The 20,502-nt window shown below is 37.3% G+C and overlaps 1 protein-coding gene across 1 annotated transcript in view; it reads right to left on the reverse strand.

Annotated features, from left to right (window-relative positions):
- Positions 1–3,530: 3,530 nt before the first annotated feature.
- The window catches only part of LOC149205566 (uncharacterized), a 68,546-nt gene continuing 51,574 nt past the window's right edge, over positions 3,531–20,502 (reverse strand). Inside the window, exon 3 of the mRNA XM_089395118.1 lies at positions 3,531–4,279. Coding sequence (XP_089251244.1) covers positions 4,093–4,279 — 187 coding nt within the window. The 3' untranslated portion in view covers positions 3,531–4,092. The remainder of the gene's footprint in view (positions 4,280–20,502) is intronic.

Raw genomic sequence — 20,502 nt, forward strand, 5'->3', positions numbered from 1 at the left:
AAGTAAAGTAGTCCACATTTAATTATTTCATACTTAAGTCTACCACTTTAATTATATACACTAAATGTAGAGGTTAATTTTAGCAAATAGCATTGAATACTTCTAATGGTGTATATTCCCTTAGTTATTGGCTAGATCAACAATTTTACTAAGTAATGTAATGCCTAGGTCAACAACTTTACTTGCAAACAATATATGTTAAAAGTTAATTTTAACAAACATTACTAAATAGTTCAGTGGTTGTTACACGAAGGTTTTCATTAGGAATATGGCTTTACCTTTAAATGATAGAAGGACGAGGTATGGAAGGGTCAAGAGAAATGCCTCAACTTCCAAATTATTTTTATTTACATCTGCTTAATTATATTATCAATCTATTCTCCACCTAAAATACTCTATTTACACATTTTTATTCACATTTGCTTAACTATATTATTAATCTATTCTCCAACTTAATACCCTATTTATATAACAATAGCAACACTTTGAATAGCATCACTTAAAATTAAGGATAAAGATAGAGATTGTATATGAATACCATAATTTTAGACTTGGATGGATGAAATCTTCCACAAGCATATAGCTTAATTAAAAAGATTAATTGTCTTTACCTAGCATTTTAAAATATTTGTTTCATGAAAGTTGTTCGAAACTTGTGTCTGCTTCCATAGGCTTGCTAATAAACCACTATGTAGCATTCTCTCAAAAGATGTAATACTATGTATCATTCTCTCAAAAGATGCATTATTACAAAGAACGTGTAAATTGTTTTTGAACTCACATAAGATTTTGTGGACTAATTTATCAATGGAAGAAATTTCAAAGGCCTTTCAAAATGACACTATGCTATTTTAATGAAATTTTCTTACTTACTAGTCGTTTAGAGATGTATAAAATGACATCAATGTTCTTATAATTTAGATTTTGTTTTAATAATAGTTGTTATTAGTTATTAGCATTTTGAATGAAATATAAAAAGATAATATTATTTAAAAGAGCTATTTGAGTAGCAGAAACAATGTCTTGTATATTTTACTTTTTTAAAGAAAGCATTTGAAAAGTGCTTCATGGAAAACAATCAATGAAATTTTTCGAGTATTAGGAGATAAGGCTAAATGCACAAACATACTTATCTCATAATCTATCAACCATTATGTAAGTAAGAGGCCCTACTCTCTTGCTATCGCCCCTAATATTTTAACCATGGTAATTGGAGCTTATATGCTACTATGAACAAATTCTCTCAAGCAATATAGAATAGCAAGTCTTCGGGAAAATTAGATCTTAAAAACAATTCCAAGATATAGAAACATTTGTCTTGGGAACAATTTTAAAAATGCACCACAATTAGACTTGTTAGCACTCAACTTCAAATTCAAATTAATACACCATGGTTCAACAACAAAAGCTTTACTAAAATGGAGATGCAATAGAGATTTTGAAATTGAAGATTATTGTGTTTATGTACCCTAACCAAAGATTCTACGGGATGTGCATATGTTGACAGTGATCATTTTAGCATGTCATTTTGTTCAGATCTCAAAACTAGTAGCCAACATCAACCTTCCAATGACCACAATCCATAACAAATGCTATCAATGGGAAATGCTATCAATGGGAAATTTGTTTTCTTGCTATCAAAACATGCCTAGTGTTCTATTTTTCTAGAAACCAAAATCAAAAAATCCCAAGATGATTTACAACTTCCCAATGATCTAGAAAAGATGTGCTTCGAAAAGACGAATGTTAGTCCACATGCAAGAATTCCACAACCAAGAGTAGATACAAGCCATCTACATCTGAAAGATTGGGTTTCTTGAACTCTATGACTACCCACCAATTTTCCATTTTCTCAATGATTAACATACAAGCTGCAAAAAGGAGGACAAAGTGTTCAGGTACACATGGGATCTTATGACAAATAATCAAGCAGAGATATATGATTTTACCAGAGACTTGTTAGCCAAATAACAGCAGGTAGTGCATTTCTGGGAGAGAATCTCCTGATCCTGCATCATATGGTCAAAGCCTCCCTCCCAAAGGAGAAATAAATGGAAATCAACATGAAAAGAATACGAAAATTACAGAAGATATATTATCCAGAGCATATTTTCATGCCCTAAAAGACTTCAACAAAGAAGCAGACAAGTATATTAACAAGATGTCTAAATTAATTATGGGTGAGTTAAGGATTAATGGTCAAATCAAGTCTGTTATAATTCCCTAATGGCAGATGAAGTCTATTAAAAATACTTCCAAGTAACATTGTGTTGTAAATTCTGTTTTGTTGGTGCAGTCACCCTATTCACCTATAAAAGCCATCCTCTTATTCCTCAGATATATTCTCCTCAAGAAAATCATGTATTTTTATTGCAAATGAAAAAACAGTTGGAAAATTTTGATGAATTAGCTCTATATTATCTGATATATTTGCTGCAAACCGGACATGCAATTATATAATACAAATACTCTTTCTGAGTTTAAAAACAAAAACATGCCAGCTAGTCAAAAAAAAAAAATGTAATGTGTTAATCGAACCCACTTTTCCCTAAACGCAGATGCCCACACAAAATCAATCTCGAAGGTTCCGATAATACCAATACAGACCTTTGCATATGAATAATGTCATTCATCTCAAACTCTTCAATGACTTCGCCAGCCATGTCCATGTGCTCGCGTACTGAATGTAATCCATATACAATAGGCTCATGATCATTGAAGAAAGTATAGCATCGTTGAAATGGGAATGAAGATCTAATTAAATGGTGATTTATTTGGGCATTACAGCAGAAACAGTTGGAACATTTCCAATAGATAATGCAAAGCTAATTGTGACCCCCATGTTTCGAATTTTTCGGTTCCACTGATTTAAATTTCTCGAGTTGAAACAATACAAGACTATTCATCAGTTAAAAGATTAACCAAATTAAATGCTGGCACTATATCTCGAGTAAATCATGCAAAAATATCCCTGCTTTCCTTTCTCAATGACTAAAACTCACTATTCAAACTTGTTACCCACTGCGTAAAATCTGCTCCTACGACATGGCATATTCCTCAATGTTGGCTTCTGAAACTCGCATGCATAGGCATTACCAAATAAAGCAATTCTAGATTTCAAATATGGTATTTTCAAGAATTTCATCAATAGTAATAATAATAATAATCTAATTTTAAGGTTATGGTCAAGCCAAATCAAATTGGTGTATAAAACCCCCTTTTTTGTATGCCAAAGAACCTGATCCGCACACATTTGACAACTAATGTCTATGTAAGTATACACTCTTGAGCAGCAAGAATGTGAATCTTTATCTAATTTTAATGGTCTTTGTACCATATTTCATGGAAAAGGGTAAATAACAAATATAACAATGTTATCTCAAAGTATACCACATTATGAACCGTTGCTTGCATTTACAAATCACATATCAAATATTTGCCACTATTTTCCATGTCTGTTGCTTGCATTGACAAATCACATATCAAAAATTTGCCACTATTTTCCATGTGGGACTCTGAGAAGGAGCCAGTACAGCAAGCAGCAGTCTCATATCATTGACATCTTGAAAATACAATATTCCATGCCACAAATCCTGTATGGACTTGAGCAGTATAATCCTGCCATACGGTAAAAATGAAACTGGACATGGATCATAGTCCCCGTGAAAAAAAAAAATTATCTCTAAAACAACAGTTTACTGCATTCACATAGCAAGAAAGAAATAACAGCTATTTCAGTCAGACCCATTAAATCTTGGAATAATCAAAAGACAATAAATAACATCCAGATGATGAATCCTTGACGCAGGTCTGAAGTGAAACCAACAGTCCCAACCAAGAATAGGGCTGACAAAAAACGAAAAACATTTAACTGAATTACCATGCGTCAGGGGCAACTCAAGCACATTTATTGCTCTGAAATATTATTAAATGTATGGCTCTGTTTGAATCAATAACTCCAAACAGAATGACCTTGAAATTGGTATTTTCGATACGTGTCTGAATCTCAGCCAAAAAATATGAAGGACTAAAGATCATCCTTCACACTTAAGCAAAATTGAATCTTTTAAGTGGCAATGCTTTGGGCACCGCTCAAACATAGTATCCTGTAAGTGTGAAGCCTCGCCCCACAATCTCACCAACGCACCCCCATGCATAGCATTCCAGTGCAAATAGAGCTCCTACTCCAACCTCCTCTACTTTTAACTCCTGCCTGTTTTTCAATTTATGCTTCAGAAGGTCCACTTCCTTCCAGAATGATTCATATCGGCCAGGAATGCTGAAGAAAAGTTTGCATTAGTTAAGCCAATCAAAAATCAAAACCTAGTTCAGAAAAAAGTAAAGACATGTTTTTTAATAGAAATACTTGTCATCTGATGGCCCTCATAAACTGATACAACCCCCCCCCCATTAACAGATCAATTTCAAACAAATTTCAAATAATGATGCATATCACTATCAGTATTTATTTAAAAATAACAGCCTACTATGCAAGGATAACTTATAACCTATGGTAAGCCCCAAGGGTTAGCTCAATTTATCAAGTTCCCATCGTTAAATCCCTCGTTATTGAAAGGCCATGGGGTCAATTCTCCTCGACGCTCTTCGGGTTAGGCTCTGTTAATGAGCCAGGAGGAAGTGATCCCTTCAGGTGGATATGCCCAGAATAATGTTTCCGTGGACGTAGCGGTTACCGATCTCCAGAGTCCGTGAACCACATCAAAAAAAATATCCTTATAACCTATGGTAAGTCTAAAATATCAGTCCAAGAGGCAGAAAGAAATCTCTTTAATCAGGCAGGCAAGACTTCATGCTCAGAATGCAATCTTCTAAAGCCATATAAGCTACCTGAACTGTAATCAAATGTAATTTTAATAGAGTAGAATCTCGATGTAATAACATTAGAAAACTATATTAAGAATAATCTAAAGCAAATACGCTTTGACTTCAGAGACTAAGAAATCCACTAGCCAGTAAAGATTACTGGGTTATTGACTGCCAGAGTCCTGTAACCAAAAATCAATAACCAAACAAATGTTCAGAACATAACCATGGAATGGGTTAGTGGACTATAGGCTCTGATGTATACCTCTGCCATGGATATTAGGTTTAACTTTTACTGTGCCATATCTGTGTGTTACTTTTTCAACCTGCAGCATAGATCTTGACTTGGAAATATTGGCCCCTAAAATTATCATGTACTTGAATGCCTAAGGTCCACAATATCCGTTATTTTTATTAAGTTTGTTACACACTGCTCTCACTTACTCATCATCAACCGTATGATTTACATCCTTGAAATTTATACTAACCTCCTAAAACCCAGATGCCTTGAAACATCATGATTAAACCTCCTGGCCCATCTAATCCCTGATATGCTCCTTTGAAGCTCTCTTGTGTCTCTATCACAACCAATGCTCTGTACACCGCATAATTTCTTGCCAGACCCCTTGGACCAACTTTCACTGTCTTTTCCAGAGCTGTTGTATTTGTCGGGATGGTGTTCACTTCCATTACAACATAATTTTCAGGGTTTTGTGCCCCGTCAAGTATCAAAGTTATGAAAAAGGGTCACCTTATCTAAGCAAATATATTTGAGGAAAACAACCAGCACTTAAAAGTGTCATCCATGTCACCCATTGCCATATCTATTGACAACAGAATCTTGTTAAAGCATCTGTAATTCTAAATAGTCTGTCAAGAATAAACTCTGATCACTGATAACTATCATGAAGGACCAAATCAACCAATGTCCTCAGCAATTACAATCCTCTAGCTAGCTCCATATTGATCAAGTTCCCGTCGCTAAAGCACCTCATTATTGAGAGGCCATGGGGTCAATTCTCCTCGACGCTCTCGGGGTTAGGCTCTGTTAATAAGCCGCGAGGAAGTGATCCCTTCAGGTGGATCTGCCCAGAATAATGTTTCTGTGGATGTAGTGGTCACCGATCTCTAGAGTCCATGAACCACATCAAAAAAATAACCTTATAACCTATGGTAAGTCTAAAATATCAGTCCAAGAGGCAGAAAGAAATCTCTTTAATCAGGCAGGCAAGACTTCATGCTCAGAATGCAATCTTCTAAAGCCATATAAGCTACCTGAACTGTAATCAAATGTAATTTCAATAGAGTAGAATCTCGATGTAATAACATTAGAAAACTATATTAAGAATAATCTAAAGCAAATACGCTTTGACTTCAGAGACTAAGAAGCCAGCAAAGATTACTGGGTTATTGACTGCCAGAGTCCTGTAACCAAAAATACCAAACAAATGTTCAGAACATAACCATGGAATGGGTTAGTGGACTATAGGCTCTGATGTATACCTCTGCCATGGATATTAGGTTTAACTTTACCTGTGCCATATCTGCATATTACTTTTTCAACCTGCAGCATAGATCTTGACTTGGAAATATTGCCCCCCTAAAACTATCATGTACTTGAATGCCTAAGGTCCACAATATCCGCTAATTTTATCAAGTTTGTTACACACTGCTCTCACTTACTCATCATCAACTCTATGATTTCCATCCTTGAAATTTATACTAACCTCCTAAAACCCAGATGCCTTAAAACATCATGATTAAACCTCCTGGCCCATCTAATCCCTGATATGCTCCTTTGAAGCTCTCTTGTGTCTCTATCACAACCAATGCTCTGTACACCGCATAATTTCTTGCCAGACCCCTTGGACCAACTTTCACTGTCTTTTCCAGAGCTGTTGTATTTGTCGGGATGGTGTTCACTTCCATTACAACATAATTTTCAGGGTTTTGTGGCCCGGTCAAGTATCAAAGTTATGAAAAAGGGTCACCTTATCTAGGCAAATATATTTGAAGAAAACAACCAGCACTTAAAAGTGTCATCCATGTCACCCATTGCCATATCTATTGACAACAGAATCGTGTTAAAGCATCTGTAGTTCTAAATAGTCTGTCAAGAATAAACTGTGATCACTGATAACTATCATGAAGGACCAAATCAACCAATGTCCTCAGCAATTACAATCCTCTAGCTAGCTCCATATTGATCAAGTTCCCGTCGTTAAAGCACCTCGTTATTGAGAGGCCATGGGGTCAATTCTCCTCGACGCTCTCCGGGTTAGGCTCTGTTAATGAGCCGGGATGAAGTGATCCCTTCAGGTGGACCTGCCCAGAATAATGTTTCCGTGGACGTAGCGGTCACCGATCTCCAGAGTCCGTGAACCACATCAAAAAAAAATATCCTTATAACCTATGGTAAGTCTAAAATATCAGTCCAAGAGGCAGAAAGAAATCTCTTTAATCAGGCAAGGCAAGACTTCATGCTCAGAATGCAATCTTCTAAAGCCATATAAGCTACCTGAACTGTAATCAAATGTAATTTCAATAGAGTAGAATCTCGATGTAATAACATTAGAAAACTATATTAAGAATAATCTAAAGCAAATACGCTTTGACTTCAGAGACTAAGAAATCCACTAGCCAGTACAGATTACTGGCCAGAGTCCTGTAACCAAAAATCAATAACCAAACAAATGTTCAGAACATAACCATGGGATGGGTTAGTGGACTATAGGCTCTGATGTATACCTCTGCCATGGATATTAGGTTTAACTTTACCTGTGCCATATCTGCATGTTACTTTTTCAACCTGCAGCATAGATCTTGACTTGGAAATATTGCCCCCTAAAACTATCATGTACTTGAATGCCTAAGGTCCACAATATCCGTTGTTTTTATCAAGTTTGTTACATACTGCTCTCACTTACTCATCATCAACTGTATGATTTCCATCCTTGAAATTTATACTAACATCCTAAAACCCAGATGCTTTAAAACATCATGATTAAACCTCCTGGTCTATCTAATCCCTGATATGCTCCTTTGAAGCTCTCTTGTGTCTCTATCACAACCAATGCTCAGTACACCGCATAATTTCTTGCCAGACCCCTTGGACCAACTTTCACTGTCTTTTCCAGAGCTGTTGTATTTGTCGGGATGGTGTTCACTTCCATTACAACATAATTTTCAGGGTTTTGTGGCCCGGTCAAGTATCAAAGTTCTGAAAAAGGGTCCCCTTATCTAAGCAAATATATTTGAAGAAAACAGCCAGCACTTAAAAGTGTCATTCATGTCACCCATTGCCATATCTATTGACAACAGAATCTTGTTAAAGCATCTGTAGTTCTAAACAGTGTTCCACAGGGACACGTCCCCCAGGGTTGGGTGCGCGCACCCCTTGCACCCCACGCAACCGGGACGGGGGGGACATCTGGGGAAACGTTTCCCCACATCCCCCTTTTGGGGAGACGCAAGGGGGGATGTTTCCCAGTGTGGGGGATGCGACTCCCCAAAATGCATCCCTCCTCAAATTTTCTTGTATAGGGGAAACTAGTATTTGACCATATTGCCCTACTAATGCTATGCAATTCATGGTAATGTTAAATTCTTAAAGTAAAAGTGACATTCTCCTTTATCTTCCATTTTCATCATTTTACTTAAATGTTTAATATTACCATGAAATGACTCTGGATGTTTGAGAGTGGTTTCGACCTCATTGGATTTCATATGGAGAAAGTAGAATTTTAGATCTCACTCAAAATCCAGCAGACTTAACAGTTTTTCAGGAATTCAGGATTCGATGGATTGCAATGTTTCCATTGCATTTTTTCATGTACAAGGGTATGGAATTAGTACTTAATCAAGAGCATCAAGCCCTCTATGTACTTTAGAGTGACTTTTAGACTCATCACTCCACTGTTCTTGAGTTTTAGTTATATCAATTTACTATTCCAGCATTAAGATTTCAGTGTCTATTGTAGTCTATTTTGCTTAGTGCTAATTAGATTCTAGAATGATGAATGATGAATTTTAATTTTAAATCAATTTAGAATCTAGAATGATGAATGATGAATTTTAATTTTAAATAAATTTAGAATCTAGAATGATGAATGATAAATTTAATTTTTAAATCAATGTAGATTCTAAAATGGTGAATAATGAATGATGCATATAGATCAGAATATTTCATTATTGAATCACGTGGTCTATGGATGAATCATGTATGTATTAGTAAGGATAATGAGTATGGATTAATGTATTTCATTATTTAATTCAATTATGTATGTATCATTGTATTTATGCTTTCATTATTGAATATGAATTTGAAAAAAAAAAATAATAATATATATATATATATATATATATATTAAAAAAGAAAAAAAAATTATATACCTTGACGTCCCCCGTACCCCCTACATTAAGCTAAAATTTGAGGGTACTCCCACACATTCCCCTTGTGCGTCTCCCCACACCCGTGTCTCACCATCCCGGAGTCTTGGTGGAACATTGGTTCTAAATAGTCTGTCAAGAATAAACTGTGATCACTGATACCTATCATGAAGGACCAAATCAACCAATGTCCTCAGCAATTACAATCCTCTAGCTAGCTCCATACTCATCCCGATTCCCAAAAAAGGAACTGTGCAAAAGACAACTTCCTAAAAGCCAAAATCAACAGGTTTTCCAACCTTGACACACAACCATACTTTCCAAGCATGCCAGATGTTCAACAGGATACACTGTGTTCAGACATATGGGACCTTCCACCAGTTACAGAAGTGATTCGCTGAATGGTGTTGTCATTGATGTCAAGGCAGCCATTGGTGATTAGCATAAAGATTACATCCTCGGTGGAAACAGCGAAGGAAAGAAGGAATGTCTTGTCATGAATGCTTTTAATATATGTCAACGGATTGCACTAATTGGAAGTTCCAATGGACAAGAAGCCCCGCAAGAGAAGGAAGCCCAAAAGTTTAGAAGTCCCTACGGTGTGATCAAGATGCCCTAGCATTTGATGAGATAAATGAATGGGTAAAACTATAAATTTTCATGCGACAACATCATCTGATAGTACTCGCCATGCCTTTACTAACGGTAGGTGGCACACCACGTGATTCTTCATGGTTGAGAAGGTATGCCCTCTCAAAGATTGGAGCCCCAAAAATGTGGTCATGGTACCCAAATCTGAATGATGTCTTGGTCAAATTTTGGCATAAAGATTGAATAAAAATATGTTGATCATTCGATTAATCACACAGCTCTTGGCAGTTGACCAAATTGGCCTCCAAAGAATAAACTTTTTTTGGAATGGCTTCAAAAAGGTGAATTTATGTCAGCCACATATTAAAATTGAATTTTTGAGTTTAATTCTTGCTAAATGTTCAGGTCAGCTCTCTTTCAAGGGTATTCTAGGGACTGGTCGGCCCCAACTAAGCAGCCCTTGACATCTATATATTGAGGCATCCATCCAGCAGTTGGAAGGGAAAGAAATCACACATTTTACTCTGAAATTCTGAGGTCGTGATCTAGAATCGCAGGAGCAACAAACGCAGCATTATTTTGTCCTGGTACAGGTTTCACATGAGACATTTGGGCATTTGTTCGTTGTGTTTTCTATTGTTCTGGTCCAGGCAATCTGTCTGTAGTTCAATTGTGATCTGGCCTTTCTGGTCTGAGCAAGTATCTCTGGTGCGAAGAGCTCGTCATGATTGGAAATTTTACTTTGATATCTGTGGATACATGAACAGAAAGCAGCACAAGTCTTCTGGTTGACAAGCACAATTTGGAGCTGAATTATTTTCCTCGTTCAGATCCATTGGCTTGAGAGCAGAATTCATTATTTGTAAAGTTTTAAAAGTTTGGCTTGCAGAAGGTTACGGTCCGGTTATAAATGGAGTGTAAGTTTAACAGTTTGCAAAGATAGCAGAGGCAGATTGAATACTATGCTTATATAATCGAGCTCAGCCCCTGTATCAAACTTGTTTCATGAACCCAGTTCAATAATAGTCTGCAGCTGTGTAGGTTGGTGATTTTGTTATATATGAAATGATCAAGCATATAAGACTGAGGACTGCATGCACTGCATGGCTTCGATGACACAATTTGGTGTGTACTCTGGTTTCAAATTATCTGCGGTCCTCTCGGTTACAGATTATTTGGTTCACTGTTTGGTTTGAAGTTTTGTCCCAGCTGAATGATGAATTAACTGTGGGACTCATGAATGTTACCCATTGAATGTCCGCCACATTGACTGGCCTGTATCTACAAGGAGGACTGTTGGACCAAATGAATCATTGTGATGTTGATCTACTCAGTTTGATCCATGAACTTGCATACAATGTAACAGTGTATATAATATCGCCGAAATATCGCGATATTTTCGGGGAGACGAGATATCGCCGAGGAAATATCGCGATATTTTGTCTCCCCGAAAATATCGCGATATTTCCAAAATATCGGCGATACCTCGGGGAAATATCACGCAACGAGCTAAAATATCGCCGGGAGACAGAGAAAAATGCCGTCGCGGCTATAAAAGTGAAATTTTGTTTTTTTTCAATCATTTTCATTTCTGATTGCTGGAGAAGGAAGGGGAGAGCTATGTGCTTGCTGCCAAGGAGGGTTTGAGTGTTGAATAGCTATTATCGCCAACAACAACGAAGATTTTGTTGATCTAAGCTTGAAGAATAGTGAGACAATTTCATTTCTTCCATTAACAGGTATATTCAAATAAACCCCTATGTTAATGAATTTTTTGATAGTTTTAGGATTATTCTTGCTTGCCTATTTGCCTACAATCATTTTGCTTGTTTTCTTTTTCCATTTCCTATGATTTTCATGCCCATGAAAAAATGCAAGGGTCTTACTTTTCTCCATATTTGGAGAGCAAACTCCATTTCTTTTTTAACTTTCAAATACACCCTCTTATTGTCATTTATGGTTTTTCTTTGAATTCACATTGCAAATAATGTAGCAAAAAAATTATTTTGTAAAATGATGTGGTTATTACTTATTAATTCCAATTTTTTTTGGTGCCCTAGGTTTCAGTTAGCTCACTACAAAATTCAAATATGCCAAAAGCCTTGGACCCATTTTAGGAGTATGGGGACCCTGATGGTGGGACAAATCGGGCATATCTTACATGCAAATTGTGTGGGACCAAGATGACAGGAGGGGTTACACGACTGAAATACCATCTGCCTAGACTCACTGGACATGATGTTGGTATTTTGTACAGTTTCTAGTCCGGAGCTTATACAAAAAGCTCTTGAGGCAATTGATGAAAAAGACAAAAAGAAAGAAGAGACAGAAAGAAACAAGGTAGATCTTTCAGGATATCTTCTCCTGATTTTGATGTAGAGGGTAGTGGGAGGGGCTCCACAATTGGAACATTATCACCTGCTACTGCTAGTGCGAGGTCATCATTTTTTGTTCCACGAACAGGACATGGATCACAACCTGGCATAAAATCGCTTGTTAAAAAAAGAAGCAAGAAGCAGATAGAGTCATCGGGAGGTGTCTTTTCTGGAGCGACTTACCTCTCAGCATCACCAAAACCAATCCATTTTGGCAGCCAATGTGTGATGTTATTGTTGTTGTGGGCCCAAGGTACAAAAGTGCTACATATGAGGAGTTGTGGGGGCCAATTCTTTAAGCAGAAAAGCAGGACATCAACTCTAGATTGGTGGAGTTGAAAAAAACATGGGAAGTTACTGGATGCACAGTGATGTCTGATGGTTGGACAGATAGGAAGGGTGGGACCCTTCTAAATTTCTTGGTACATTGTCCTAAAGATACCATGTTTATTAAATCGGTGGATGCATCAAAACATATCAAAGATGCAGCAACGATATGTGAGTTGTTAGATGGGTTCATTCGAAATATTGGTGTGCAGAATGTGGTGCAAGTCATAACAGGCAATGCAGCTAATTATGTGTTTATCGACACGATGCTTATGGAGAGGCATCGCACATTGTTCTGGACTCCATATGCAGCACATTGTCTCGATTTGTTGCTTGAGGATATGGGGAAACTCTCCTTCATCAAGGAGGCGGTTGATATGGCTAGGAGCGTCCCCAAGTTTATTTATAGCCATGCTTTTGTTCTTAGCCTCATGAGGAAGTTCACTAGAAACAAGGAGTTGCGGCGTCCTGCGATCACACGTTTTGCCATAAACTTTATTACTCTTCAGTGTTTGCTTCGATGTCAGTTCAAGTTGAAGCAAATGTTTTTGTCTGATGATTGGCGTAATTGTAGATACAGCAGGAGACAGGATGGAAAAGCCATTGCAAAAATGGTGTACTCTGAGACGTTTTGGCGTGGAGTAGAAGAAGCATGCTCAATTAGTGAACCTATAGTAAAGGTTCTCAGATTGGTAGATGGGGAGAAGCCTGCAATGGCTTATTTGTATGAGGCCATGGATAGGGCCAAGGAGGCCATTCGTTTTTATTATGTAGATAAGGGTTATGTTGGCCTTGATAGGCATATAATGTTATGGGATGTGATTGATAGTCGGTGGACAGGGATGCTTCATCGACCCATTCATGCAGCAGCACTCTTCCTCAACTCCGCATTTTCTTACAAATGCGGCTTTGATTTTGATGGCGAGGTGATGGAAGGGCTCCATTCCTGTATTCATAAGATGGTACCTGATTCTGAGCTTCGTAGCAAAATCAATCACGAGATACAGTGTTATCGGGATTGTGTTGGCCTATTTGGCTTTGATGATGCTATTAGGGAAAGGACCCTCTTCATGCCACGTAAGTGACAAGTCATCACTCATTCAAAATTAGAATTTTCAATTTAGAATTTCCTTACTTATAATTCTATTTTTTTTTAATTCAATTATGTAACTTTTATTTGAAAGTTTAATTATGTTTTAAGTTTTTGAATTTTTTATTTCTTTATTTTGTTGTAGATATTTGGTGGCAAAGCCATGGTGCAAGGGCACCAAATTTGCAAAAATTGGTCGTAAGAATCTTGAGTCAAACATGTAGCTCTTCAGGGTGTGAGCGCAATTGGAGTCTATTTGAGAAAATACACACAAAAAAGCGCAACAGGTATAACTTTGAGATCCAGCCTTCAGTTGAGCAATTACACTTATTGTAATTTTTAATTTTTAATTTATGACTTTCAAGTGTCAAGAGTCAAGACTCATTAGTTTTTTTGACACTTTTACAGGTTGGAGTTCGCACGCCTCAATGATTTAGTGTATGTGCATTACAACATCCGACTTCGAGTGAGGCAAATAAAAGCACCAATGGATCCAGATGTCATTTCCTTAGACAATATTGATGTATTGTCTCAGTGGAGAGTGGAATCTGAAGAGCCCATCTTGGAGGAGTCAACTTTATGGTTAGAGCCAGATGATCCATTAGAACAGGGGCAGCAAGAGGAGGAGGACTCGGAGGAGCAGAAACACTCGGAGGAGCAGGAGGAGGACGAGGACGAGGAGGACATTGTGGGAGCATCAGTATCAACACCATTTACTATAGATATAGGAGAGCTCAGCTCCATACCTAGCACTCATTATTTGACATTAGGTGCAGAGGCAGGGTCAGGGCCTTCTACTACTAGGGGCAGACCTGGCAAACAGCCTATTATGTTTTCCCGTAAAAGGGGGAGAGGGCAGTGATTTCAGATAAATAGATGCTAGTTTTATTTGTTATGCTACATATAACTCATGATGATGAGATACTTTTATATATGTGATGTTATTTTGTATTGGTTCTCCACATTTGAGTCCTTGAATGGACAATTATCAGGGATCAGCAGGATTTGGTATCGCCTTTGATGTATCATTTCTATTTGACATCATATATATCAGTGCTTTCTTCATATTTATGTGCCAACGTGTTTATTTCATATTGTTATTGCTTTATATGTTTAAAAATCTGAAAAAAAAAATGAATATTATGCATTTTTTATGCTTGCCGATATTTGCCGATATTTTCGCCGATATTGCCGATAAGATATTTTCTGGACCCTCGCCGATATTTTGCCGATACCGATATTTTCAACACTGTAATGTAATCCATTCGAAAGGTTTGAGTTCCAAACTTGTTTGATGGATCAATAACAATTTGATTCAAGTGCAATTTGAATTGTCTGGTTTTTACTGTGTTTGAGTTTGCTGCAGGCATCATGGAACAGTGGTTTGACCTTTTGGTATGCTGCAAAGAGTGAACCTGTGAAAAGTGCCTCTGCCTTTAATATACATTTATTGAATTGGTTATGCAACACAAAGTCAAAGTCCTGTGTATAATGCAGCGTATGTAGCAGAGGCTGTGTACAATTCAGTGACACTATATATCAAGCAACAATTGCACAGCTTAGTTGGTTCTGGACTTTAATACGTTAGCCAAGGTCAAAGGTTCGAACTTGATAGGTTTTACTTTTATTTGTTATTATTTTCATTTTGTTGAACAATTTGCAGAATCCGGCAGCTTATTGACGGGCACCTGGAAAGGAGCAAAGTGCGGAGCATTTAATTTCATATGGTTTCTGAAGTGATTGGTTGTCGAAATTGAGATCTGAAAAAAGCATGGCAATCAGGGTCTGGAGGTCCTAATGATAGACATTTTATGGTTAGAATCTTTTAAGGGTCTATGAGCAGGTTATAGAGGTTTATATATACTTTGACAAAACAGGTTCCAAGAAGGGGATCTGATTGACAGGATTGATGAACTTGTTGAGCTGAGCATAGACAGCTTTCGGTGACAGTAATGACAGCAGAGGCAGTGTTTTGCAAGTCATATGACAGTGGTTGCAGGTTGTATGACAGTGGTCGCAGGACATATGATAGTTGTATGACAGTGAGTTGGTTGCAGTGGTTGAACTGTGATCAAAGTAGCGAAAGTGTAGTGCAGTGGCTAAAGAGCATGATCTATCTTAGTTATAATATCTTTAGAGTGTCAGGGTGGTGCGAGGCGGACATTGAAGTCTCTCTTTCAGGTTGGAGCCTGAGAACGCTTCAAGGTAGCAAGGTGGTGTTAAGGCACCACATTGATGCAAACAGAGTGTTGGAGCATCCTTCCAATTGGATCTGGTAAAACTAGGGTGTTGGAGCATCCTTTCAACTGGAGCTGATAAAACCAGGGGGTTGGAGCTTCCTTCCAATGGTTACTGGAGAATCTTGGAAGTTGGAGCTTCTTGTTGATATATCTTTAAACATTAAAAAGTGTTCAGTGGTTTTTCTCCCAGAAGGGTTTCCACCTAAAAATCTCTTGTGTACTGTCTATGATGCTATGCATCGTTGAATGGTGTTGTTAATCTTTACTGTTTAATTAACATGATTAAAATGTTAAAAACTGCCCAATACCAATTCACCACCCCCCCCCACCTACCCTCTCAGTGTTGGTGAATATTCCAACATTGATTGACATACAAAAAAGACATACTAAACAACACCATTAAAACTTCAGGTAATTCCCATTTTTTCCTTGACTCCTTGTTTGGAAAATGAATTTTTGCTACAAAATTTCCCATTGATTTCCTACTGGATCCATCTTCGTTACAGATCTCTCTGTCATTTAGTTAGATACAGATGAGCAAAACTAGGCACATAAAAACATTCATTGCATATGCAAAAATGTAGAAGCAAATTACATATTGTCTCTGGTGTTATGTTAAAAAGGAAAGAAAAGAATTTTGTACTGCTTTGCCCAGTGAAAACGAGTCTAAAAGGACATTTTTGCTAGGGAAAACAAGTTACTAGAGAAAACACCAAGTGATCAAATTCCAATGTTACAAGAAACGCCAATGGAATGGCTCTCAGCCCATCCTTCTTTAATGAATCCCAAAGCAGAAGTCCTTATCCTATCCATCAGCATAGTTTCCTGTATTTTAATGTACCTGTTCTTGCTGTCATAAAGGCAAGCAGCAATGCAAAGAAATTGCACTAGTTGACCAGCACCAAGGCCATCAGTGACAACCGCAGAAATGAGAGAGCCAACAAATTGTCTCTGGTGTTACATATCGTCTCTGGTGTTCCATTAAAAAGGAAAGACAAGAATTTTGTACTGCTTTGCCCAGAGAAAACGAGCCTAAAACAACATTTTTGCTAGGGAAAACAAGTTACTAGAGAAAACACCAAGTGATCAAATTCCAATGTTACAAGAAACGCCAATGGAATGGCTCTCAGCCCATCCTTTTTTAATGAATCCCAAAGCAGAAGTCCTTATCCTAACCATCAGCATAGTTTCCTGTATTTTAAAGTACCTGTTCTTGCTGTCATAAAGGCAAGCAGCAATGCAAAGAAATTGCAGTAGTTGACCAGCACCAAGGCCATCAGTGACAACCGCAGAAATGAGAGAGCCAACAATGGTATCAGACGTGTCAAAGTTCATCATCTCACTTACAGAGATTGAACCTGCATGGGGAGGATTATAATGATTCCTCCATACCACCCAAGGTAAACATAATTAACATCGGACATGTTAATGTTCCAGAAGTTATTGTTTGTAATATGGTAAGGAGTCACAAAGAGATGGATAGACAGTTGAGACAGGTATCCCAGTTGATAACCAACCTGATGCCTGTTGGATATCAACATGAAGAACTCTTTTGACGAACTACAGTACCTACAGCTTTATCCACTCAACAAATATAAGGGATTGGATTCCAAGAATGCTGAAGATCTTTCCTCCATTCATTTTGATATTAACATCCTCTCTTGGAGAACAAAGAATATTCATAAAGGATCAGTGAGTTGATCTTGAAGACCCTAGAATAGAAGAAGCTTAAATCAAACTTAATTTGTTTGGGTATTCAGCAGCCTAGAGTGAAGCGTCATTCTGAGGTTCTCACATGCCAACTAGGTCTCAAATCTGAGGCTAGTAGCCATAAGAATTATGGATTATATTGTAATGGTATCGATCTTTCTTTATTGTATCTATTGTAGGTGGCAAGGCCCTGATCTACTAAGAACTAGTGTTTTGATATTTGATGTGATCACTTTTTGAATGGGTACACTCATGTTCTATGTTCTGAATTCATTGCATTTGTATGGTTGTGTCAGACAACTAGTAGGTATCGATTCTTTATAAATTGTTTTAGTTTTGTAAGCAAATCTATTTTGATATCATATATCTTATATGTCATTTCCTGGTTTCCCTGTATTTTTTGGGAACTAGTACCCATTTCGAAAACTGAAATTGTGTCCAAGTTTCAAGTGATTTGACCACCATGGTATCACAAAATTCAAGGAAAACCTTTCTGCACATCGTAGCACCTCCAGGCCTCGGGAAAAAAGAAAGAATATTATCCACTTCATTATCAAAAAACCAGTTTGAAAGATTAGTACACAATTTATCTTAATTGTATGAAGACCATTTAAACGGGTAATCATATACTAACTGTTATCCAGTATTAAACTAAGTTGCCGGAAACACCGGCCCTAACCCTCGGAAATGCAGATCCCTGTTTCATATCCGGAAACCCGTACAATCCGCCATGGGAACAGACAGGATCCGTATCAGTCTTGTTTCAGAAATTTTGGAAACACATTTTTTTTTGGAGAGCCGGGTCCATGACGTTTCTCGATTTTTTTGGAACGTATTGGAAATTCCGGATTCGTACCACAATTTCCGGATCCAGAAATCATGGTACGGATCACGATTTTCCATAAATGCATCTCGTTTTGGATTCCTTCTAGCCAGAAACAAGACGTAATCTTGGCGCCAGGAACGGGCTCTTCACCTAAGGAAATAATGTGCTGGCAAAAGTTAAAAGTTAAAACAAGTCAAATGACAAAAAACCTAAGGGCTTAGTTTTAACCCGTGACTTTAAACTTTAAAGTTTACCATTCGACCCAGTCGCCACCGTGTAAAACATGAGCCTGGAGCAGTGGAGCAGTTTCAAGGTTTGTTGAACAGTCTAGAGTCGAGCGAAAGCGTCAATTTGGAAGTTGGAACCCGCAGCCTCAAGGCTCACACTGCACAGTCTGGAGTCTGGACAGCCGACAGGGTTAGTGTACACTGTATTTACTATTTACAAACGTTTTAACTTTTTACTTTACTTGCCCTTTGGCTATCAAGTCTCAACCGTTTTATAGCTTATTAGTTATTAATGCCTCGGCCCTCTTTGACTCCTCACAGTGTATTGATTCTTGGAAGCCTAAAATTTAAAAAATAAATCTTAAAAGGTTTCAAATGTTTTCACTATTTCTTAATTCTTCCAGTCTAACCACTGGTCCTCTTAACTGTCCAGATTCCTTAATTATTCCACGATTGGTCCTCTTAACTGTCAATCCATAGTAAAATATCTCGGCATCTCGCTTGCTTCACTAATCTTAGTACTTACTGTTACACCTACTACCATTCTAAGAGTAAAGCTACTCTAAAAGAGAAAATTGGAAATCCACTTCATGGTGCTCATAAAGAATACTTAAGCCTTAATGATTCAATGCACATTAACAGTTAACTTGCTTGACTGTCTTAAACGTAGACTTGTTTGTAACTTTTTGAACTTGGGTTCAGACTTTTGGGCCGGAAGGTTACTTGTTCATTAAACATTTGACTATCTTGCAACTTTATCCAACGATTAGTTGATAAGTAACATATTTTTATTGTCTTCCTGTGGCAAGTTCTTCTGTAGTGGGCAAGATTTCTGATTAATTCCCTTTCTTTTTTAGAGCTATGTCATAAGTCCAGTGAAGAATGTGATCTTTGTGTCTCGGTTCTCAGTTCTGTTTGTGGTAAAATTAACATCGCTGTGGGTGCAAGTTAAATCAGCATTATAATTTATACCATTATACAAGCTATGATTATACAAGCAACCTTTACAAACACAGGAAAGGTGCACCAGAATATCCACCTTAGGCCCCAATCTCAAAAGAGACTACATCATCTCTAAAAGTCAATTCTAATTTCTGGCTAATGGAATAAACAGTTCCTATTTAAACTTTATTATGAGACTGGCAGACTCACAGAGTAATTCTGCAAATATAAAACAAAATATCGAATAATGCATGACAGATGAATGATGCTTATAATAACCCTCCCGATGGTGTATACTATAAACTATAAATATTAAATATACATTGACTGGTGTAGATTCTAGAAATATATATTGATTGTTCATGAGGTGAAGGGACATGTGCATTTTGACCCTTGATGTTTCATTAGCACACAGATTCACATAATATTCTGCAAAGATTTTCCTTGTTGAAACTTGAGACTCGAGACTCGAGAGGCTTTTCTTTGTTGAGATTGCATTGTGACCCATCAATTTTATTTTGCAGATTAATTTACATCATCATCATGACAACTTCAAGTTCAGCCATTCGCGAGGCAGAGGAAGTGGAACATGAAATTGAATGTCTCTAAAGTTGATCCAAAGTCACCACTTTGGAAATATGTAACTATTGTTGGGAAGATCCAAGGAGGGGGATCATTGGCATGGGTTTGTAGTGAGTGTAAAAAGGAGTATAAGGGATCATACACCTGGGTTAAAGCACATTTACTTGGGTTAAAAAGCAATGGAATTCGAATATGCAATGGCCCACCTAAAGAGAGTGGGATAGATGGAAATGGTTTAAGCAAGGAAAAACTTGCAAAATATCAAAAAGAACAAGACAAGGCAGATGATAAAGCAAATGAGACAAATCATGCCTCTCAATTAAAACACCCAACAAGGTTGGGAGCATTTTCATCAAAGCCTCCACTTCATTCTCATGGA

This window comes from Pinus tabuliformis, chromosome 1_2 (genome assembly GCF_031772625.1).
Source record: "Pinus tabuliformis cultivar Carrire ecotype Pingquan chromosome 1_2, CPIR1, whole genome shotgun sequence".
NCBI lineage: Eukaryota > Viridiplantae > Streptophyta > Pinopsida > Pinales > Pinaceae > Pinus > Pinus tabuliformis.